This window comes from Ascidia mentula, chromosome 6 (assembly GCF_947561715.1).
Source record: "Ascidia mentula chromosome 6, kaAscMent1.1, whole genome shotgun sequence".
In the NCBI taxonomy this organism is placed as follows: domain Eukaryota; kingdom Metazoa; phylum Chordata; class Ascidiacea; order Phlebobranchia; family Ascidiidae; genus Ascidia; species Ascidia mentula.
The window spans coordinates 11,623,490-11,648,342 of record NC_138571.1 but is presented as its reverse complement, the minus strand read 5'-3'; the positions used below and the strand labels follow the sequence as shown (position 1 = coordinate 11,648,342).

At 38.0% G+C, this 24,853-nt stretch overlaps 4 protein-coding genes across 5 annotated transcripts in view; all 4 read right to left on the bottom strand.

Annotated features, from left to right (window-relative positions):
• Positions 1-32: 32 nt before the first annotated feature.
• Positions 33-4,033, bottom strand: LOC145906074 (nucleolar protein 6-like). Of its 2 annotated transcripts, XM_082993455.1 has the most exons (9): positions 3,726-4,033; positions 3,512-3,574; positions 3,301-3,384; positions 1,940-3,185; positions 1,585-1,682; positions 1,127-1,338; positions 540-740; positions 371-472; positions 33-234 (listed from the first exon to the last, which is right to left on the bottom strand). In XM_082993455.1, exons 6-9 carry the CDS (start codon positions 1,277-1,279, stop codon positions 151-153), a joined length of 540 nt encoding a protein of 179 aa, XP_082849581.1. In that variant the 5' UTR covers positions 1,280-1,338; positions 1,585-1,682; positions 1,940-3,185; positions 3,301-3,384; positions 3,512-3,574; positions 3,726-4,033; the 3' UTR covers positions 33-150. The 2 variants fall into 2 exon arrangements, with proteins under 2 accessions (XP_082849581.1, XP_082849580.1); XM_082993454.1 differs by lacking the exon at positions 3,726-4,033 and having other exon boundaries at positions 3,512-3,649.
• A 2,786-nt stretch (positions 4,034-6,819) lies between these two features.
• LOC145907200 (nucleolar protein 6-like) lies at positions 6,820-9,297 on the bottom strand. The gene is made up of 5 exons (XM_082994631.1): positions 9,145-9,297; positions 8,549-8,669; positions 7,700-7,857; positions 7,261-7,424; positions 6,820-6,976 (listed from the first exon to the last, which is right to left on the bottom strand). Exons 1-5 carry the CDS (start codon positions 9,295-9,297, stop codon positions 6,820-6,822), a joined length of 753 nt encoding a protein of 250 aa, XP_082850757.1.
• Positions 9,298-9,655: 358 nt separating this feature from the next.
• LOC145907199 (glutathione S-transferase omega-1-like) overlaps positions 9,656-24,853 on the bottom strand; it is a 44,204-nt gene continuing 29,006 nt past the window's right edge. Inside the window, exon 3 of the mRNA XM_082994630.1 lies at positions 9,656-9,698. Coding sequence (XP_082850756.1) covers positions 9,656-9,698 — 43 coding nt within the window. The remainder of the gene's footprint in view (positions 9,699-24,853) is intronic.
• On the bottom strand, positions 10,662-12,991 carry LOC145905895 (neo-calmodulin-like). The gene is made up of 3 exons (XM_082993215.1): positions 12,561-12,991; positions 12,037-12,198; positions 10,662-11,333 (listed from the first exon to the last, which is right to left on the bottom strand). Exons 1-3 carry the CDS (start codon positions 12,867-12,869, stop codon positions 11,157-11,159), a joined length of 648 nt encoding a protein of 215 aa, XP_082849341.1. The 5' UTR covers positions 12,870-12,991; the 3' UTR covers positions 10,662-11,156.

Genomic DNA, 24,853 nt, shown 5'->3' with positions numbered 1-24,853 from the left:
ACAACTTTCGACAGGAAACAAAACAATTTGGCGACTTTGCATATTTTTTTTATTTTGAGGCGCGAAAAGAATCAAATCATCCACTTGTCGGAGTGAAGTTCGATTTTTTCAACCAAACCCTGGCCGATGATTTTGAAATCTTCCAACACATTATGAACACTTGGGGCGCACTTTCCCTCCTCCGACATTTGGGGCGCACTTTCCCTCCTCCGACACGCAAGCCGCGGATGAGAGCTAAGGAAAAAGTTATGTAAAAAATACGGTAATATTTGTTACAGTCAGCTAAATACCAAACTTTTATTGTTAAAGGATACAAAATTGTTAAATAACAGTTAAAATTGCTGCTGATCAAAGCGTTACAAGCGCTCACCTTAAAATGCCTCGTCTCAAAAGCTTTCGGCCTCCATAAAACTCCAATAACAGAACCGCCATTAGAATCGTGAAAAAACAATGCGAGGTCTCCAAAGCAGTTCTAAAGGCACAAGGAACCCATTGTGACGTCACAGTTAAATATTATTACGTCTGCAAACGGAACAAACCTCTAAGTCGGTCAGGTAAATTTGAACGGGGTCAAAACCGAGCACTGGTAGCACTCGTGACGTCACGAATTCGTCATCATCACTGTGGTGAATACTTTTTCCGATGTCACGCTGAACGATTTGCTCGTGTCGCCTTGGCAACCAACGCGGCCTCAAATGAATTATGACGTCGTAAACGGAGAGGTTTGGCATAAAAATTGCCTGAAAAATATAAAATCTTTTACATAAAAGTTAGGTCGTTTCCATTATGAAGTAAAAAGAGTTCAGATCAGTTGTAGGCAAACTTCTCTATTTACAGACCACAAATGATGAAAAATGTGGCAGACGGGGTCGATGGGCCGTACAAAGAGGAACCACCCTATTTGCGTTAATTAACGTTTGAAAGCAAATAGCAAACCAATGTGTACTAAAATTACAATGTAGGCCGAACCGTGATTCATACAAATTCCTGGCGGGCCAGTTTGCGAGACCAAACGGCCCAGTTTTGGCCCGCTGGCCGGGGTTGGGACGATCACCTTATTGTCATGGTTACTTGTTCTATACATCAACGACTTAAAACAATAAAAAAATGTACTTTGCTGACTCACTGACAAATCCCTTTCGGCCGTACAAGACAAGCATGACTCAGCAGAATCGAGGCAAAGTTTGGATAAATCTTTAAACCTCCTCAAAATAACAGCGCTCGGTTTCTCAGCCGTCCAAAGGGACTGCGTCCTTTCCTTGGACGTAAAAATGGACATAGGCGGCAGGGCGTCCCGACTTTGCTTGAAATGTTCCGATATTGACTCGTAGTCGGACGCTGTGTATAAACATTAATATTGAGGAGAGGCAAAGATGGTTGTTATAAATTACAGAATTAGGAAAATGCACACAGCCATAGTAAAACATAGAAATATTAAACCACGGAGCACATTAACAGTATCAGGAAAATAGTACTGTTTATTTTATTTTGACACCCTGATAACCGAAACGGCATGTGTAGCTTAGAACACATGGATACTGCTTAGTTCGTGTCGTTTGTGAATTGTGGTGTTATGAAGCTTACCGTTCAGTTCCTTGTTGAAATCGATTATGAGTGGATTCTGCGCGAAGTCGAAGCTGGAGAAGAATCTCAAAAATCTGAGAAATCCGACTTGGGCAGAACTAGAGAAACACGAAAAGGTGGCAATTTACACGAACAAATACCAGCATATGTAATTGATGAGTAACATAAAAATGACCGCAACAAAATATCAAACTCAACATACATATACTGTATAACCACTCTGAAATCTTGCAAAACAATTAGAAACTACAGGCAATTCAACTTAAAACAGTTCATGGAAGATATCATTAAAATCAGCAATGCCGTATCACATGAAACAAATGTTCATATAAAATGTAAAATTTTAATCACTCACCTCCAAAACACATTTGACCAGCATGCTCCTCCTCACACAACAGTCATTACAGAACACCATATCAATAAACCATGGCTAACAAAGGGTATATTAAAATATGTAAAAAAGAAAAACAAATTGTACAAAAAATGCATACAAAACAAATTAATAACAACCAAATACAAAACATATGCAAATAAACTAAAAAACATCATCAGGACTGCAAAACATTATCACTATAAAACACTTTTTGATCTAAACAAAGGCAACAGCAAGGCAACATGGAAAATAATTAACAATTTGACCTCACATAACAAGAAAAAATCACAATTCACATCTCAAATTATTGACAACAACATTTTGATAACAAACCACATTGACATGGCAAATACATTTAACAATTATTTTGCAAGTATTGGAAATGACATGGCATCATCAATCCAACCTACACTTCTGTCACCACTTAACTACTTAAAGAACTCTACATCAAATTCCTTTGTCTTTATGGACATAGAGGAGAACGAAGTTTTCAACACAATTTCAATGCTACACACAAATAAGGCTACTGGTCCATATGACCTCCCAATAAAGCTCATAAAACTAGCAGCTCCGACACTGACACCAATTTTATGTAATCTTTACAATACCTGCATAGCCAGATGTACTTTTCCCGACTGTTTAAAAGTGGCAAAAGTGCTGCCCCTACACAAAGGGGGTGATATGCAAACAAAAAGTAACTATCGACCAATCTCCATTCTTCCAATACTTGCAAAAATTTTTGAAAAACTCATATACAAACGAATGGTAAACTACTTGGAGAAATATCAGCTATTGTCAAAATTTCAAAACGGATTTAGGTCATCCCACTCCACCAGCATGACTGTAGCTGAAATACATGAGAATATTATTGAAGCCAATGATAAAAATTATGTAACATGCACAATTTTCCTAGACCTAGCCAAAGCATTCGACACAGTAAACCACACCATACTCCTTCAAAAATTACAGTTTTATGGTTTTCGAGGGACAACTTGCCATTTTCTTCAAAGCTACCTACAACAAAGAAAACAATATACGATGGTGCATCAAGAAAGATCAACGTTGCAAGACATCTCATGTGGCGTCCCACAGGGTTCAATCCTTGGTCCCCTGCTTTTCTTAATATACATAAATGACCTGCCGAACTCCACTTCATTCAACACCAGATTATTTGCGGATGACACTTGCCTCTGGTTGTCAGCCAAAACCCTACATACCCTGCAAGAATCTGTAAACAAGGAAATAAGGGAAGTGAAAAATTGGCTTGATACAAATAAACTTTCTCTAAATTTTCTCAAAACAAAGTATATGTTGTTTGGAAACCATCACAAATCCACACCTACCTTCCATCTAACACTCAATGGTCATCAATTGGAACAAGTACAATTCACCAAATATCTTGGAATCACGATAGATCACGATCTCACCTGGAAAAAACATATTGATTTGGTCTGCAGCAAAGTAGCCAAAGGCATTGGTGTCCTAGCTAAATTAAAGCACAAACTCTCTCAGCAAACACTTAGAACTGTATATCATGCCCTAATTCACCCTCACTTGTCATATGGATTACTTTCATGGGGTTTTGCCAACAAGATGAACCTCCATCATCTTCAAGTCCTACAAAACAGAGCTCTGAAACTAGTTACAAACAGTCCTTATCGCTGCAACACTGCAAATCTCTACAAACAAACTAGGATATTAAAAATTGCTGAAATGCATGAATTTGATTTGGCAAAATTTATGTACCTGTTCACAAACAAACGCTTACCCAACACATTTCATGAATACTTTTCAAGCATATCTACAGTACACAAACACCATACACGAAGTTTTACTTCTCACAGTCTCTTTCTTCCTCGCGTTAGGACCAAACGTGCACAACAGTCATTAAAATATTACTGTGTTGCTGTATGGAATAAATTGCCAAAAACCATCAAAAATTTTAGCATCACCGGGTTCAAACATGCTGTGAAAGAATATCTTCTCGCCAAGCAACGCCACGTGCTTTTTTGTAAACATTCCTCGCGGTCTGTTTGGGCTTGCGGCAAAATCACCTAACTAATTACATTTTGCTAGGGGCACTTGCTTACATGGCACATGCCTTAATATTTCTTTCACCACGATTGGGTCGCAAATGTTTTCGCCTTCAGTTTTCATGTGTTCTAGCATAGAATACTAAAACATGGAATGGAAACTCTTTTCGTCACGCATGAGTAACACTTTACGCAAAATGAAAAATGCATTGGGTTAAATGCGATTTTGGCGTTTTTCGGCGGGGAAAAAAAAAAGTTAATGTAACCACAGGAATTCATTTAAAAGAAATTCAAGTAGTTCTATCTTTAATCTTTTAAAATATGTGGATGATTTTAATTATGACGCGCTATAATACACTTTTTACCCGTGTGTCACAAGTCACCGAACTGACTGAAAAATTGTTAATACGTCATCGCGGTGACCTCAAAGATGACGTAAGACATGTATTATGTCATTCAAGTGATGACGTAATGTTTTAGATTTGCATATCTGCCTGAAGAGCAATCATGGGATTCAGAAACCTAATATATGAACAAAACAGGCCGACCCAGAGGTCACATTTTTGCAGTCATTATTGGGTATGTATCAAAATATTTCATAACTCCTCTTTTTGTAAAGACATATGTTGGATAGATAGTGCAGTACTACATGAAGTAGTTTTTGGCCCAAAATGTCTTTGGCAGATTGTAGTCATTGTAAGCGAGATAAGATAGGGACAATTTTTGCTGTTTTTTTTCAGAAATTGTCTTTAAACTGGTTAACCATACTTAAATCTGGCCGTTTTTCTTTTATGAAATTATATATGAAATGATAAATAAATGTTGGTAATTATCTAAAAAATATTGACAGAATCAAATGAATTCTTGTGTCTTTTTTTATATTCCATTGGTTTTGAGCAATTCATGCCACATATGAGCCTATGCTTTGTGAATAGCAATGAACCTGCTTTTATTGTCTTTGGTGACTACCAGTTTAACTCCAGGCTTAAACCGGGATTAATTAATCCTGGATTAAGCCCTAATCCGGATTAAGTTAATCCTGCTTGGTGAATTCGACCCTAAGTGTTGATTTGTCCAATATCTGAGAAGAAAACAATTTGAATTTGATGGAAATTATTTTGTCAAACTATTGCACACATAACAGAAGTATATATTTTTACTCAAAACACTTGATTGAATGCTCATGACACAGTTGAGAATATGTAATATTTTGTTCAACCAAACATAATTGCCTTCTGTTTTTTTTTTCGAATCGGACCTTAATATATTAAAAATAACCTTTTTCACTAGTCATTTTTTTTCTTTGCAGATCAGTTTCAAGTAAAACACAACAGGATTTGATATGGATATGTATTAAAATGCTTCTGAGTATATTCTGAAGAAACATGTCACGTTGAAGTAAAAGATGAAAGTTTTCAGAATTTGCTCGTATGCAAACACTTCTATACAAATTATATTTGGTTTATATTGGAAGTATTCCCACTGCCCTTGAGTATTTGCAACCAATCAACATATATTTTGTCAAGGCTTAACTTTTTCAAACCCATGTTATGCACAAAAATGTTGTTTTTGTTGTGCACTTTACTGGCAACATTTGCGCTCAAGCAGTATGAACATGGTGTTTCCTGATATCAACTGATTTTAATAGTTTAGTTCATCATAATATCTTCATCTCCATCTTGATCAAGATACAGAAATCGCAGAAAAAAACATTCATACTATCGTTTGTCAACTATTTATGTCAAATGACATGTTTTTGCAAAATAAATATTCCCAAACCACCGTATTACTGTGTGCAAAGATACTGTCCTAAAAAAAAACATAACAAGCAAAGTATTTAATTTGACATAAGAAGCATAGTGGTTGATAATATTACTCGATTTGGCCTCCCATTGCTTGCGAACAGCAAAAGCGCGCAATTATTTGTTCATATTTTGACTTAAAGGCAGTAGACAGCAAACCGCCGTAAAAAAGGATGCGACACGATTTATTCAAAATCATGTACATATTTCAAAAGACGAGGGACCAAACTTCTTGTTTCTCTAAAAAAGTTTTAAATTTTGTTCTATTTAATGGGTTTTTAAGCCCTCTAAAAAACACCAAAATCGCATTTAACCCAATGCATTTTTCATTTCGCGTAAAGTGTTACTCATGCGTGACGGCGCATTTTCAGCGGAGTTTCCATTCCATGTTTTAGTATTCTATGGTTCTAGTGTACGCAAGTTTTTGCCTTGCGCTTTCTTCTTTTTCATGCGTATGCTTATGTGTTGTATTTTGTTTTAATATGTAAATACCTCCACCTTCTCCCGGCAGCTTCTCGATAACCGCCTACGGTTCAAAGCTGTTCGGTTCTCGTCAGTTCACTGCACATGTTTACAGCGCATTACACTGCTATCACGACGGGAAAAAATAAAATTATTATTATTATTATTATTATTATTATTATTATTATAATATTTATATAATAAAATTTTTTGACTTTTTGATCTCTAAGAAGAATCAAAGAATCAATGTTAAATTTCAACATTCCATAAATGCCGTGTGTAGTTTTAAAAATCTCAAAGATCCTAAAGCGGTGGTTTGGATGTTGGACTGAGATATCATTTGCATTAATATTTTTGCATTGTATTTGGGTACAAAATATGCTAATGAGTCTGCGTAATTCGGACTAAAATACGCTGTATTCGGTTTATTTCCAGCCATTGACCAATCACGACCAAAACGCGAATTTCCGCAGCGTTAAAAAAAGCGACCCGGTTTCACTTGTGAAGAAATGTCATCACAATTTTTACCTGGAAAACCAATACACGGAAAAACGAACACAGACGCTCACCCTGGTGCGGTGAATGGAAAGGAATTTGTAAAGAGATGCGAAACCATAAGTTCGACAGCTTCGGTCGTGATGTTTGTTGACAGAAGCTGTGAATTCACCCAACGTTTTGCGAGACGACATGCTCCACTGAAGGCTGGGAAATTCTGCCGCAACCTGGGTGAAAAAATAAACACTGAAAGCTTCCACATGGCTTAGAGCGCAGTCCAAACAGACTTGAGTTGTTTTGTTCGAAGTGCGGTTAAAACAGAAAGCACCCGTAAAATAAGATTAGGTACTTTTTCAAGGTGCGCGAATAGACAAAGAAATTTGACACCACAAACAACTCAGTTACACTAAAATTATTTAAAAAACAACAACACTGCACATTGAGCGCTATTCGCAATCTGCCCTGGTCCCAACACACAATAAACACAAGTTATACATGAAAATATACGAACCCGTGAATTGAACTTGAAAACAAGGGCAGGTGTACGGTTCGTTTGGCAAGCTCCAACGACTGTGGCGTGTTTTTGATTTTCACCATTCCGTCCGGTGTCAACACCGTTTGGAGAATGGTTACTTCGCGATGGTAGGCAACACACACACGAAACACGAAACCATCCTTTGAAACCGACAAACATGTTATTGGGTGGAATCGCACGGCTTGCGGAATTTGTTTTTGTTATTTCTGGTAGTGCAACTCATAGCAATTAGAGACATAGGGTTTTGACTGGTTTGAATTTGCCTCTGAGGGGAAACGCCTGCATGCGGTCTTTCGAAATTAAAAAATGTTTGTGAATAATGTAAAAATAATACCGAATGACCCGAGCACTACTTGGCAGTCTAAAAACAACTTGCGTGACGACTTTTGCAAAACATATTTTGCAACATACTTACCATTAGAACATCGATATGCGTTTGTGACGGGATGCAAATCAGATTAGGGTGATTGTGCTTGAGCTCATTAGCCATTGCAAGATGGAAGGCTGCTTTGAGTCTGCGGAGCGCTTGCGCCTCCTGTGGCCACTTTCCACTTCCCTCCATTTTGCAGATTACTGTTAAACAAAGGTATGAGAGGTCATACGCATGTACATCGAAACTTATAGGGTTTGATCTCAAAAGGATGCGTGCCATCCTTTTTGTGCACTATCTATTTTGTAGGTTATGTCTTTAAACATGTTTGCAACACACAATTAAAGAACACATTTCGAAAAATATTTTTTACATTCTAGGTAAAAATCTACAACCGTGCCATTTTTAAACCAATGGTGAGCCAAATTTGACACGCCCTGTGATGCGCTTCCCAACATTAATAACTTTTTATGAAGTCTGTCGAGGTGGCAGTGTAACACAACATACCACGGTGGACTGAGAGAGAGATCTATAGAGACATTGGATTTTGTCGAATGTACAGCGATATTTTTCCAATTCCCTAACTGTCACAACGTTTCGGATGATCTCCGCATTGGCCAAAAAAGGATCACGAGCCATTTTCCGTAATTTAAAATAACTTGGGTTGGCAAGACAATTACCATACATTAACCCGTAAAATGATCCCATAAAGTCTTAAAACTAATCTAGATTATATTCCAATATATCATTGATAAAATAAACATAAATTTGTCCCCTACAATAATATGGAACCTACTTTGTGGATAAAAACAAACATTTAAATGATTTCAAGACCACAAAATGTTCACACCAATGTTCGAAATGTGCGATAGAATCTTATTTCCGGATACTAACTTTCTATTGGCGGAACGTAAGTCGGGCATTTCTTCTCCGGCACAGGAACTTGTATTTGATCTTGTGCAACGCGAATTGTTGGAACTGCATCGTTTGCTTGACACCTGCTTGGCGGATAAACCTAATATAACACAAAATGTGAAGAAAGTTAGTAATTCTGCAAGTGAAATGGATTCAATGCCACTGTTTTTTTGCCGAAAAATGTCTTTACACAACAAGCTGGGCTAATGAGACTTAATAAGCATGCAGTTACACACTGTCTGCAGCTCCAAAACACTTGTGCGATGTGCAACTGTGTTATAAAAGAGCAGTAAAAACACCCATGAATATATTCATAAAAAAACACTTTCAGTGTGAGAGATAATGCTAGAAAAATGCAGTTTCTTTCACATGTTATTACACGTTTTATGGAAAGCTTTAACCAATGTCGTATTGCATCAATCCTAACTCGGCATTAGCACGGAAGTGTTAACCACTCATTTGTATTTACGTCAAGTATACCAGCGTGGATGTATGGTAAACCACATATAACAGATATTATTAATCGAGGGTGAAAATAGGGCAAAACATAATATTTTTTTATAGTGGAAACATACTTCTGTGTGACGTAAAATGGACGAAATTCCCTGCAGGTTTGTGATGGACAGTGGAAGGGTTTTGAGGTCCCTCAACTTCAAACACAAGTCGTTGTACGCCGAGCCGCAATTTTGTAATGCTTCTTCACATGAAGTGTTGTAGATATGCAACATTTTAACCAAGGAAATTATAGGATTGTTATGGATTAGTTAACAGTGAGAAACGGGTTGTGATGTAGTTGGTTCCAAGTAATTTCTACGGGGAAATCCCCGGTGAAACTGGTGCTTCTTCACCTTTTTCCTTAGGAACCAGCACTCGTTTCTTGTATTTCTTATGATAGAAGTTACATGTAATAGAGCATTTATTTCACCATTCCTAATGATCAAGCATGCATACAGCTTCTAGGAACGGGTTTTACGCCCTTAGCTACGAATCCTGCCTTAAACACAAATGTTAACGTATCGTATATTGCATTTTACTCACAGATGTACTTCGTTGGATCTGTGAAAGTTGCGTAACAACGCTTGCTTTTTAATCTGGTTTCTGAGCCAGATTTATGTTGACTGTTTCATGCCTGCAAAACAGTGGCAAATGTTGAAAAAAAACGAACCAACTAGTACTGTGCAATATTACTTGAAAAAGTAATTCTATAATGGACTTAGCTTATAAAAAAATAAAGGGGTTGTTAACACCAAAATGCCTTGTCATATAATCTATTGCAAAGTTAATAAAACTACATTTATTAAGGCTGCTGTAAATGTAGCAATATTACTTTCGACAACACTGACAAATTTTTAATTTTTTGGTAACATCAGTACTTCAAATGTTGTATGCATAGATTGAGTCAAAAAAAAATTTCAGAAGAAACCGGTAAAACCAAAAACGTTATCGAGGACTCTGAAGAAAGAACATCTTTCGACCGAAAATTACGTCTGCTGTTGCAGATTTAGCACAATTAATGTTGACGATGATGATTCCTATTGGACCACAATCCTGTAGATCTATTATCAAAACGTTAATTCTCAAAAAACCTTTCTTATTCTCCCTCTCAATCTGTTTTGTTTTGGAAGCATTTCCGAAGTCTCTTAAGTTTAATCGCCAAGATACATTTACTGACAAAAGAAATATAATTGCACCTGCTGTTTCCGCAAGTGGTACTTTTTGACTATGATCACGCACAAAGTTAAAAGTATATAAAGTAAAGGAACGACATCATATCATACTGTCAACACCAACTTCTGCTTCACAAAAAAATACAAAAAAATAGGTGCAAAAGCACCATTATAATCAGCATTTTTACGCGTACAATCACGTAACATCAAAAATGTAAGGTTTACAAAACCACAAGCTCTGTTTAACGTGCTTTTTTTTAAATAATCGCTTTTCGTTAATAGTTTTTCGTTATAATCGCACCAGTGTTAAAAAATAAATCTATTTTGTGAGCTGCAGACAGATGGCCACAGTTTCGACCTATAAGGTCTCATCAGTGCAGCCGGTGTGACTTTCAGACGACTTTTCCGACCAAACGGCAAACAAATCTATTATAGCGTATGTATTCGCGTTTAACAATTGTCATCTACTCGCATGTGTGACCGCTAGATGGCACTAGTGTGTTTGCATATGACAAATACGCATCAAAGAAAAACAAAGAAAGACCAGAAAATGCACAAAATACAAATATTCTACTGAAGGAAAATATCGCGCACGTTTTTTGACGCAATCAAAAATTTAAAGATGCACCAACGTTGAACTTATAATAAAGACAGAATGTTGCAACACAATTACATGAGAGGAATGTTTGACCTTTACAAAATTCACCGCAGACGTTTTAATCGTTTCTACAATCATTCTCGCTGCATTTTTACAATCAACAACTTTTGCGTCCATTATATAAAGCGCAACCATAGGTCACATTATTACGACAATTTTTCACTGTCCATAAAAAAAAATAAACACAAATAAACAAAAAAGGAACAAAAAAGGTGTAATGTAAAGCTTTTGAAATGCCCTGCTTTAGCATAAATCACAAAATTTATGACGACACAATGACAACAAGGAAGTCTTTGAAGTCGATGACCCCAGCCCCGTCCAAATCGACCTGTGACATCATCTCGTCGAGGTCTTCCTCTGTTGGGTTTTGAAATAATTTTTTCATCATTTCATTCACATCTTCTCTTGTAATGAAACCTCTCCCGGATTTGTCGAAAAGCTGAAGTAAAAAATTAAAATTAAAGTTGCTGTGGGTGTTGACTGATACAGAGCCTAAGAAAGAGACTGCCGCCGATACGGCTCACTGGGGCTATACAGTCTAGCGGACCCGTCAATATCAAATAGGGACACGCTAATAGAATTGTTTGCTTTGAAATTGAGGAAATTCCACTGTAAAGGGATTGTGCTGCCCAGAATCAAATGCGATCCAAAAAAACAATTTTTTTCTCTCGAAGGACCTGCCCCAAACATAACTTTGTTATCAAACCCGATAGGCAAAAGGCAAGGCTCTTCTTATTCATACATAATTTGTTTTTTTCACGATACTTTTGAAAGGCATTCCATGTCTACCTCTAATAAGAAAAAAAAGCCAAAGCTAATATTTTATTAATGATAAGCTACATGCAGCAGAGCGCCGAGGTAGACATGGAACTGAACGGGCAGAAAAAAACTAGCAACACGCCAGAGTCACATCACGTGACAACAGCATCAACAACACAGTAGCGACGTCACCAGTTGAGGTAAGTCAAGCTGCATATAATGACAACTTCACAATATTCTGTGGCTAAAGTCGCGTTTTCCGAAACTTATTTTGATCATTAGTAAACAAGTCGAATTATGCAAGTTTGTGATTGGTACTTTGCATATTGGGCTTAGCTCAAAGGAGCATCTTAGGACACAAACAACTTATTCTAATGCCTTACCCTGTAAGCATTTTGAATATCGTCGCTTGTGAAGTCGTTTGGAAGAACGTCATTAACGAAATTAGGGAAAGTTTCAGCGGTGAGCACACCGTTATCACTTTGGCCAGTCATGGAATTCAATTCTGTACTGGTGACGTGCATTCCGAAGCATTCAAGCAACGCCTGTAAATAAACATGTTTAGTGTTGTTCTGGAATATTCTATGGCAAAAAATACATATCTACAATTTTGTATCGAGTTCAATGCCCACGATATTTACTCGACTGATGGCCAAACATCCTGTAATTGTATACACATTGGGTACTTGCCCTTCAAAATGTCGTTGTTTGTACTTGCTACAGTTTGTCAAACACAAACGTAGCTTTAAGTAACAGATTGAAGTGTGTTGAAAGAATTTTTGTCAATATGTTTGTAATTTAATTTTACGAGGTAATGTTATTTTTTAATTCAATATATCGTTTTTTATTAATCCGAGTTACTGACTATATAGTTTAGGAATCCATAACTTAATGTTTCTATATTTACTTGTAAATCTTCTGCTCCCAATTCGCCTTTTCCGTCGTGATCAAAAAGATCGAACAGCGAACAAATCTCATCCTCGTTCCATTTAACTGATATTTCGGTGTCTCGGTCAGTTTCTTCTGTGGGCGTAAATTCGACGGCAGTCGTGTCTTTTAAAACAGTCCCTTGGGGCTGTCGTTGGTTTTCTGTGCTTTGCAAGTTGTCACCAGTTTTATTGTTTACCATCGTAAATTTTTTACTTTGGTGTGTGATTTTTTGAAGGGTTATTGATTTCTTCTGCTTCAATCGCTTCTTCAAAAATGTCCAACACATTTCAATTTGTACATTACCCGTACAAGAGAGAGGTCTAACTGATGCTCTGAGCACACAAACACTTCTTACTTTGAGCAACTTTAGGTTATTGGCAACTATAATAAACCCTGCAACAAAACACACAAAAAAATGTTACAGAGTAGAAGGAAAAACAATTAAAAAAAATCGTTTGCATATCATGGGCTTTCCCCCATGACTCATGGCAGTTACAATTCATTCCCTTTAATACGACCACAACCAACCGTCTAGGTTCGCATTCCACGGGCTAGACAAAGCCGTTTAAAATATTCAAAGTAGGTTCTCCGACATTTACAAATATTGGCCAACTTGCGGTTTGTGCGGAAATAGTTGCTTTGGTGTCACTGGACTTCACAAAAGATAGGCCTACTAGATCACCAACCATTTGCCAAACGAAAGCAAGCCAGTGTGAGGAACAAAATTAAATTTGATGGACCTATGTGGCAATCAAATCGAAAGAAATCCTATACTTTCAAGGTCCTCCGCAATGACGCACCTGCCGACTAATCTTTTTTAACAACACCTATTGTTGGGGCTTGTGACCTATAGGGATGGGTCAGTATAACACAGCAAGGATTTAAAACCCTTCTGAGAAATCTTGCGGTGGCCTACAGGGGACATAAACAACCCTCTAACAATCCATTATTCTGTTCACAGCCTGAAATTTGAACTGCTATTTTAGTTTATTTTTCACCCGGCACAATGTAACTTCCTAAGTGGAAAATTCAAAAATCCCACTAAAACTGCCCAAATTTGCACATGTATATTTGCTCATTGAACTGTAAAATTCCACCCCTTTCCACGCATCAGTGATTGGTTTGTTACATCATCATTATATTGTGACAGAAAAACAACTACACTGTTGTTATTCCCGCCGACAAAACTTGTTTTCAAAGAAATGCAGATATGCGGCCTTTAAATGTAAGTTGTCACGCACGACGTAACTCCCTTCCATCCATGTCGGGGAATTTTAGCAACCACACTACGCGATAAACATTCGCCAAACGAAGGCCCAATAGCGTGAACAACAACAATAGATTTTAAGACAAGACATTTGTGTGCCATTGCGGGTGTTTTGGCAAGAACTACTTCTCTCTACGATTCGCCCTGCACATTGTTTCAGGCTATATGTAAAAAACTTTTTTTCTCTTCATCGGATTGCGTAGAGGCCGCATCTCACAATTAAATCATAAAAATTGAGTTTTAGAAGTCATTTGTTATTGTGCACCTGGTTACAGTTTCTCTTGTTTGCCAAAAACAATTGCCGGGTCTGATGACTCATGAAGGGGGACTACTATTGCTGAACAGAAAAAAAATGATTGCAGCTGCATTAAGACAGCACATTGGGGGGTTTTGCAAAGGCTAACTGCTAAATTGTCAGTCCTAGGGGGTGTACAAACAGCCCCGGTGGGGCCCCAAGACAGTTGCAAGACATCTAATTCTTGTGTAGAGGAGGGTTGGTGGCTTCACTTAATCGCAAATGGAGGGTACTTTCTGTGATTCATTTTTTCACAAAACAAACCTACACTTTTTTCTGCTTTTTTGGCCGAAATAATGGCCAACAGAGGGTCAAAATGCCCCCGGGGGAGCAGTTAGTAGTTATCTTGATTATAAATTTGGCCAGAATTCCTAGTCAAGGGTCGGCACTAACAGAAAATCACAAATTGACCATCCTTTCTGTGATTCATTTTTCCACAAAATCTTCCTCAATGTTTGGGTAGTTTTTCAGCTACATGTTCAACAGCACCCTCTACCAATTTACTGCCTGACTAATAACCCTGAAAACCATAGTAAAACTGCCCCAAACACGCTGAAAATCGCCCTGGCAGCAGCCTGTTCATCTGCGCTCATTCAACCAAAACACTGGCGCCCATGCATGACCCATTTACTCTGTTACGCAGGACAGAGTTCGAGAAGGGCATTTCCCAACCGGGAAAGTCTTTTCTATAGAAATACAGAGATGCGGCCTAGAAAGAGTGGCTTTGATGTCGCTGCACTTTTTGAGTGATATAGGCCTACGTTTTTATCAGGCCAAGGCGTTTGCAGTTGAGCGATCCTGCTGTGGCATTTGCAATTAACAAAAGGCCCGGCATTTTTCGCAACTCAGAACACGCTTTAAAAGTGGATGGGTTTGTGTGACATGGTTTACGCATACAACTTTTCCCTGGCGCAATAGCTATACATTACCAGCACCGCAACCAATACAATCACTTTTACTGGCCATACTGATGATGAACCAAGTATAGGTTCGAAACGTTCACTTAAAATGTTTAACAGCATCTTAGCTTTGACTTTTTTATTCAAAGTTATTAACTCCACTTATTTTGCACCCAAATTTTACTGACCATTTTAGCATGTAAGTATGAAGACCGCTGCAAGACAGGGATAAGTTAGGTTGCCATATCTGTCAATGCACAAGTCCGAAAAGAGTAAGGTAGTCAATGATGACCTCGAAAATTTTGTAAATATTTTTGACGGCAACTACATAATGTTACGTTGATTAGCCGGCGCCAACACCCATTGTTGGGGCTTGTGACCTATAGGGATGGGTCAGTATAACACAGCAAGGATTTGAAACCCTTCTGAGAAATCTTGCGGTGGCCTACAGGGGACACAAACAACCCTCAAACAATCCATTATTCTGTTCACAGCCTGAAATTTGAACTGTTTTTTTAGTTTATTTTTCACCCGGCACAATGTAACTTTCCAAAAAATTCCACTAAAACTGCCCAAATTTGCACATATATATTTGCTCATTCAACTGAAAATGTCCACCCCTTTCCACGCATCAGTGATTGGTTTGTTACATCATCATTATATTGTGACAGAAAAACAACTACACTGTTGTTATTCCCGCCGACAAAACTTGTTTTCAAAGAAAGGCAGGTATGCGGCCTTTAAATGACGTAAGTTGTCCTTCCATCCATGTCGGGGAATTTTAGCAACCACACTACGCGATAAACATTCGCCAAACGAAGGCCCAATAGCGTGAACAACAACAATAGATTTTAAGACAAGACATTTGTGTGCCATTGCGGGTGTTTTGGCAAGAACTACTTCCCTCTACGATTCGCCCTGCACATTGTTTCAGGTTATATGTAAAAAACTTTTTATCTCTTCATCGGATTGCGTAGAGGCCGCATCTCACAATTAAATCATAAAAATTGAGTTTTAGAAGTCATTTGTTATTGTGCACCTGGTTACAGTTTCTCTTGTTTGCCAAAAACAATTGCCGGGTCTGATGACTCATGAAGGGGGACTACTATTGCTGAACAGAAAAAAATTGATTGCAGCTGCATTAAGACAGCACATTGGGGGGTTTTGCAAAGGCTAACTGCTAAATTGTCAGTCCTAGGGGGTGTACAGACAGCCCCGGTGGGGCCCCAAGACAGTTGCAAGATATCTAATTCTTGATGAATTGTGTAGAGGAGGGTTGGTGGCTTCACTTAATCGCAAATGGAGGGTACTTTCTGTGATTCATTTTTTCACAAAACAAACCTACACTTTTTTCTGCTTTTTTGGCCAAAATAATGGCCAACAGAGGGTCAAAATGCCCCCGGGGGAGCAGTTAGTAGTTATCTCGATTATAAATTTGGCCAGAATTCCTAGTCAAGGGTCGGCACTAACAAAAAATCACAAATTGACCATACTTTCTGTGATTCATTTTTCCACAAAATCTACCTCAATATTTGGGTAGTTTTTCAGCTACATGTTCAACAGCACCCTCTACCAATTTACTGCCTGACTAATAACCCTGAAAACCATAGTAAAACTGCCCAAACACGCTGAAAATCGCCCTGGCAGCAGCCTGTTCATCTGCGTTCATTCAACCAAAACACTGGCGCCCATGCATGACCCATTTACTCTGTTACGCAGGACAGAGTTCGAGAAGGGCATTTCCCAACCGGGAAAGTCTTTTCTATAGAAATACAGAGATGCGGCCTAGAAAGAGTGGCTTTGATGTCGCTGCACTTTTTGAGTGATATAGGCCTACGTTTTTATCAGGCCAAGGCGTTTGCAGTTGAGCGATCCTGCTGTGGCATTTGCAATTAACAAAAGGCCCGGCATTTTTCGCAACTCAGAACACGCTTTAAAAGTGGATGGGTTTGTGTGACATGGTTTACGCATACAACTTTTCCCTGGCGCAATAGCTATACATTACCCAGCACCGCAACCAATACAATCACTTTTACTGGCCATACTGATGATGGACCAAGTATAGGTTCGAAACGTTCACTTAAAATGTTTAACAGCATCTTAGCTTTGACTTTTTTATTCAAAGTTATTAACTCCACTTATTTTGCACCCAAATTTTACTGACCATTTTAGCATTTAACGTAAGTATGAAGACCGCTGCAAGACGGGATAAGTTAGGTTTGCCATATCTGTCAATGCACAAGTCCGAAAAGAGTAAGGTAGTCAATGACCTCAAAAATTTTGTAAATATTTTTGACGGCAACTACATAATGTTACGTTGATTAGCCGGCGCCAAGTTGAAAATTCCGGATATTTGGACAGTTTTGGACTTTTTTTCCGGACACATATTTTAACACCAAAATCCTGACATATCCGTAAAAATACGACTTCTGTCAACTTTCGACAGGATAACAAAACAATTTGGCGACTTTGCATATTTTTTTTTATTTTTAGGCGCGAGAGGAATCAAATCATCCACTTGTCGGAGTGGAGTTCGATTTTTTCAACCAAACCCTGGCCGATGATTTTGAAATCTTCCAACACATTATGAACACTTGGGGCGCACTTTCCCTCCTCCGACATTTCCTATGTAATGGTGGGAAACAAAATTGAAATTTTGTAAACGAATTTTGTGAACGAATTTTGTGAACAAAATTCTTGACGACGACTGGCCACATGATGGGGGTAGAGGGCCATACTTGAAATTAGAAGCGTTACGCAAACGTGCTGTAACATATTATGGAATAAAAATGCTAGGTTATACAGGTGTCAAATGAGCTATTTAAATCAACACTATCGGATAAATTGGACAATGTTGGTCCAAACGTGAGATAATGGGGCCGGGGTTAAGGATTGTTCCTAAATCAGAAATCTTTTTTAACTAATTTATCAAACTAATCTGTTGGAACATGTCATACGAATTAATCCAAAACAAACTAGATTTTCATCCACTATCACACGAAACAAACGCTGTGCGAAATATGTGTGATTAGGGCATATGTTGAAGCAAAACGTTTCTTAATTTAAAGTTGAAACGCCTCAGTAAGTATAACTTACGTCTATATATACTGTGATAACTGATTTTATCTATTCAAAAATGCAAAAAGTTGCACAAAAACATCATGAACATAGCATGAATTAAAATTTGTTTTCGAAACAAAATTCGATTACAAATGCCTTTGATCCGTTAATCACTGTGTTGTATAGAGTGGGAAACAAAATTTGTTTTCGAAACAAAATTCGTTTATAAATGCATTTAAACCGTTAATCACTGTGTTATACATAGTGGGAAACAAAATTTGTTTTTGAAACAAAATTCGATTACAAATGCCGTTGATCCATTAATCACTGTGTTGTAATACCATTAGTCCGACACAAATATGTTGTTCATAGTGGAAACAGAATCTGTAATTTGTGTGTGAAGTTCAAAGTCACTTGATTTAAAAATGTCAAAAAATTTTTCGACCACCATCGCAGGCGGTCTCTCAAAATCAATTATTTCCGCCGAACCTTAGCCACCATAGTCTCAAACATGCGTTTTCGTTCAGCAACAAAATTCTAAAGGACATAGGCCAGTTTGATTTTCACTGCTCGACTTGTACTGGCATCTAGTATTTGTGTGCAAAATTTCAAGTCGCTTGATATAAAAATGTTCAAATTGCAAGCGGGCAACTGTCAATTTGAGTTAATTTCGCTGAAACTTAGCCACCATAGTGCCAAACATGCGTTTTCGGTCGCGAATAAAAAACTAAAGGACATAGGCCAATTTGGTTTTCATTGTTCGTTTTGCACTGGCATCTAGTATTTGTGTGCAAAATTTCAAGTCGCTTGATATAAAAATGTTCAAATTGCAAGCGGGCAACTGTCAATTTGAGTTAATTTGGCTGAAACTTAGCCACCATAGTGCCAAACATGCGTTTTCGGTCGCGAATAAAAAACTAAAGGACATAGGCCAATTTGGTTTTCACTGCTCGTTTTGTACTGGCATTTAGTATTTGTGTGCAAAATTTCAAGTCGCTTGATATAGAAATGTTCAAATTGCAGGCGGGCAACTGTCAATTTGAGTTAATTTCGCCGAACCTTAGCCACCATAACGTCAAACATGCGTTTTCGGTCGCGAATAAAAAACTAAAGGACATAGGCCAATTTGGTTTTCATTGTTCGTTTTGCACTGGCATCTAGTATTTGTGTGCAAAATTTCAAGTCGCTTGATATAAAAATGTTCAAATTGCAAGCGGGCAACTGTCAATTTGAGTTAATTTCGCTGAAACTTAGCCACCATAGTGCCAAACATGCGTTTTCGGTCGCGAATAAAAAACTAAAGGACATAGGCCAATTTGGTTTTCACTGCTCGTTTTGTACTGGCATCTAGTATTTGTGTGCAAAATTTCAAGTCGCTTGATATAGAAATGTTCAAATTGCAAGCGGGCAACTGTCAATTTGAGTTAATTTCGCCGATCCTTATCCACCATAGTGTCAAACATGCGTTTTCGGTCGCGAATAAAAAACTAAAGGACATAGGCCAATTTGGTTTTCATTGTTCGTTTTGCACTGGCATCTAATATTTGTTTGCAAAATTTCAAGTCGCTTGATATAAAAATGTTCAAATTGCAAGCGGGCAACTGTCAATTTGAGTTAATTTCGCTGAAACTTAGCCACCATAGTGCCAAACATGCGTTTTCGGTCGCGAATAAAAAACTAAAGGACATAGGCCAATTTGGTTTTCACTGCTCGTTTTGTACTGGCATCTAGTATTTGTGTGCAAAATTTCAAGTCGCTTGATATAAAAATGTTCAAATTGCAAGCGGGCAACTGTCAATTTGAGTTAATTTCGCTGAAACTTAGCCACCATAGTGCCAAACATGCGTTTTCGGTCGCGAATAAAAAACTAAAGGACATAGGCCAATTTGGTTTTCACTGCTCGTTTTGTACTGGCATGTAGTATTTGTGTGCAAAATTTCAAGTCGCTTGATATGAAAATGTTCAAATTGCAAGCGGGCAACTGTCAATTTGAGTTAATTTCGACGAACCTTAGCCACCATAGAGTCAAACATGCGTTTTCGGTCGCGAATAAAAAACTAAAGGACATAGGCCAATTTGGTTTTCATTGTTCGTTTTGCACTGGCATCTAATATTTGTGTGCAAAATTTCAAGTCGCTTGATATAAAAATGTTCAAATTGCAAGCGGGCAACTGTCAATTTGAGTTAATTTCGCTGAAACTTAGCCACCATAGTGCCAAACATGCGTTTTCGGTCGCGAATAAAAAACTAAAGGACATAGGCCAATTTGGTTTTCACTGCTCGTTTTGTACTGGCATCTAGTATTTGTGTGCAAAATTTCAAGTCGCTTGATACAAAAATGTTCAAATTGCAAGCGGGCAACTGTCAATTTGAGTTAATTTCGCTGAAACTTAGCCACCATAGTGCCAAACATGCGTTTTCGGTCGCGAATAAAAAACTAAAGGACATAGGCCAATTTGGTTTTCACTGCTCGTTTTGTACTGGCATGTAGTATTTGTGTGCAAAATTTCAAGTCGCTTGATATGAAAATGTTCAAATTGCAAGCGGGCAACTGTCAATTTGAGTTAATTTCGACGAACCTTAGCCACCATAGAGTCAAACATGCGTTTTCGGTCGCGAATAAAAAACTAAAGGGCATAGGCCAATTTGGTTTTCACTGCTCGTTTTGTACTGGCATCTAGTATTTGTGTGCAAAATTTCAAGTCGCATGATAAAAAAATGTTCAAATTGCAGGCAGGCAACTGTCAATTTGTGTTAATTTCGCCGATCCTTAACCACCATAGTGTCAAACATGCGTTTTCGGTCGCGAATAAAAAACTAAAGGACATAAGCCAATTTGGTTTTCACTGCTCGTTTTGTACTGGCATCTAGTATTTGTGTGCATAATTTCAAGTCGCTTGATACAAAAATGTTCAAATTGCAAGCGGGCAACTGTCAATTTGAGTAAATTTCGCCGAACCTTAGCCGCCATAGCGTCAAACATGCGTTTTCGGTCGCGAATAAAAAACTAAAGGACATAGGCCAATTTGGTTTTCACTGCTCGTTTTGTACTGGCATCTAGTATTTGTGTGCAAAATTTCAAGTTGCTTGATATAAAAATGTTCAAATTGCAAGCGGGCAACTGTCAATTTGAGTTAATTTCGACGAACCTTAGCCACCATAGTGTCAAACATGCGTTTTCGGTCGCGAATATAAAACTAAAGGACATAGGCCAATTTGGTTTTCACTGCTCGACTTGTACTGGCATCTAGTATTTGTGTGCAAAATTTCAAGTCGCTTGATATAAAAATGTTCAAATTGCAAGCGGGCAACTGTCAATTTGAGTTAATTTCGCTGAAACTTAGCCACCATAGTGCCAAACATGCTTTTTCGGTCGCGAATAAAAAACTAAAGGACATAGGCCAATTTGGTTTTCATTGTTCGTTTTGCACTGGCATCTAGTATTTGTGTGCAAAATTTCAAGTCGCTTGATATAAAAATGTTCAAATTGCAAGCGGGCAACTGTCAATTTGAGTTAATTTGGCTGAAACTTAGCCACCATAGTGCCAAACATGCGTTTTCGGTCGCGAATAAAAAACTAAAGGACATAGGCCAATTTGGTTTTCACTGCTCGTTTTGTACTGGCATTTAGTATTTGTGTGCAAAATTTCAAGTCGCTTGATATAGAAATGTTCAAATTGCAGGCGGGCAACTGTCAATTTGAGTTAATTTCGCCGAACCTTAGCCACCATAACGTCAAACATGCGTTTTCGGTCGCGAATAAAAAACTAAAGGACATAGGCCAATTTGGTTTTCATTGTTCGTTTTGCACTGGCATCTAGTATTTGTGTGCAAAATTTCAAGTCGCTTGATATAAAAATGTTCAAATTGCAAGCGGGCAACTGTCAATTTGAGTTAATTTCGCTGAAACTTAGCCACCATAGTGCCAAACATGCGTTTTCGGTCGCGAATAAAAAACTAAAGGACATAGGCCAATTTGGTTTTCACTGCTCGTTTTGTACTGGCATCTAGTATTTGTGTGCAAAATTTCAAGTCGCTTGATATAGAAATGTTCAAATTGCAAGCGGGCAACTGTCAATTTGAGTTAATTTCGCCGATCCTTATCCACCATAGTGTCAAACATGCGTTTTCGGTCGCGAATAAAAAACTAAAGGACATAGGCCAATTTGGTTTTCATTGTTCGTTTTGCACTGGCATCTAATATTTGTGTGCAAAATTTCAAGTCGCTTGATATAAAAATGTTCAAATTGCAAGCGGGCAACTGTCAATTTGAGTTAATTTCGCTGAAACTTAGCCACCATAGTGCCAAACATGCGTTTTCGGTCGCGAATAAAAAACTAAAGGACATAGGCCAATTTGGTTTTCACTGCTCGTTTTGTACTGGCATCTAGTATTTGTGTGCAAAATTTCAAGTCGCTTGATATAAAAATGTTCAAATTGCAAGCGGGCAACTGTCAATTTGAGTTAATTTCGCTGAAACTTAGCCACCATAGTGCCAAACATGCGTTTTCGGTCGCGAATAAAAAACTAAAGGACATAGGCCAATTTGGTTTTCACTGCTCGTTTTGTACTGGCATGTAGTATTTGTGTGCAAAATTTCAAGTCGCTTGATATGAAAATGTTCAAATTGCAAGCGGGCAACTGTCAATTTGAGTTAATTTCGACGAACCTTAGCCACCATAGAGTCAAACATGCGTTTTCGGTCGCGAATAAAAAACTAAAGGACATAGGCCAATTTGGTTTTCACTGCTCGTTTTGTACTGGCATCTAGTATTTGTGTGCAAAATTTCAAGTCGCTTGATATAGAAATGTTCAAATTGCAGGCGGGCAACTGTCAATTTGAGTTAATTTCGCCGATCCTTAGCCACCATATAAGTGCCAAACATGCGTTTTCGGTCGCGAATAAAAAACCAAAGGACATAGGCCAATTTGGTTTTCACTGCTCGTTTTGTACTGGCATCTAGTATATGTGTGCAAAATTTCAAGTTGCTTGATATAAAAATGTTCAAATTGCAAGCGGGCAACTGTCAATTTGAGTTAATTTCGACGAACCTTAGCCACCATAGAGTCAAACATGCGTTTTCGGTCGCGAATAAAAAACTAAAGGACATAGGCCAATTTGGTTTTCACTGCTCGTTTTGTACTGGCATCTAGTATATGTGTGCAAAATTTCAAGTCGCTTGATATAAAAATGTTCAAATTGCAAGCGGGCAACTGTCAATTTGAGTTAATTTCGACGAACCTTAGCCACCATAGAGTGAAACATGCCTTTTCGGTCGCGAATAAAAAACTAAAGGACATAGGCCAATTTGGTTTTCACTGCTCGTTTTGTACTGGCATCTAGTATTTGTGTGCAAAATTTCAAGTCGCTTGACAAAAAAATGTTCAAATTGCAAGCGGGCAACTGTCAATTTGAGTTAATTTCGCTGAAACTTAGCCACCATAGTGCCAAACATGCGTTTTCGGTCGCGAATAAAAAACTAAAGGACATAGGCCAATTTGGTTTTCACTGCTCGTTTTGTACTGGCATGTAGTATTTGTGTGCAAAATTTCAAGTCGCTTGATATGAAAATGTTCAAATTGCAAGCGGGCAACTGTCAATTTGAGTTAATTTCGACGAACCTTAGCCACCATAGAGTCGAACATGCGTTTTCGGTCGCGAATAAAAAACTAAAGGACATAGGCCAATTTGGTTTTCACTGCTCGTTTTGTACTGGCATCTAGTATTTGTGTGCAAAATTTCAAGTCGCATGATAAAAAAATGTTCAAATTGCAGGCAAGCAACTGTCAATTTGTGTTAATTTCGCCGATCCTTAACCACCATAGTGTCAAACATGCGTTTTCGGTCGCGAATAAAAAACTAAAGGACATAGGCCAATTTGGTTTTCACTGCTCGTTTTGTACTGGCATCTAGTATTTGTGTGCAAAATTTCAAGTCCCTTGATATAAAAATGTTCAAATTGCAAGCGGGCAACTGTCAATTTGAGTTAATTTCGACGAACCTTAGCCACCATAGTGTCAAACATGCGTTTTCGGTCGCGAATAAAAAACTAAAGGACATAAGCCAATTTGGTTTTCACTGCTCGTTTTGTACTGGCATCTAGTATTTGTGTGCATAATTTCAAGTCGCTTGATACAAAAATGTTCAAATTGCAAGCGGGCAACTGTCAATTTGAGTAAATTTCGCCGAACCTTAGCCGCCATAGCGTCAAACATGCGTTTTCGGTCGCGAATAAAAAACTAAAGGACATAGGCCAATTTGGTTTTCACTGCTCGTTTTGTACTGGCATCTAGTATTTGTGTGCAAAATTTCAAGTCTCTTGATATAAAAATGTTCAAATTGCAAGCGGGCAACTGTCAATTTGAGTTAATTTCGACGAACCTTAGCCACCATAGTGTCAAACATGCGTTTTCGGTCGCGAATAAAAAACTAAAGGACATACGCCAATTTGGTTTTCACTGCTCGTTTTGTACTGGCATCTAGTATTTGTGTGCAAAATTTCAAGACGCTTGATATAGAAATGTTCAAATTGCAGGCGGGCAACTGTCAATTTGAGTTAATTTCGCCGAACCTTAGCCACCATAGTGTCAAACATGCGTTTTCGGTCGCGAATAAAAAACTAAAGGACATAGTCCAATTTGGTTTTCACTGCTCGTTTTGTACTGGCATCTAGTATTTGTGTGCAAAATTTCAAGTCGCTTGATATAAAAATGTTCAAATTGCAAGCGGGCAACTGTCAATTTGAGTA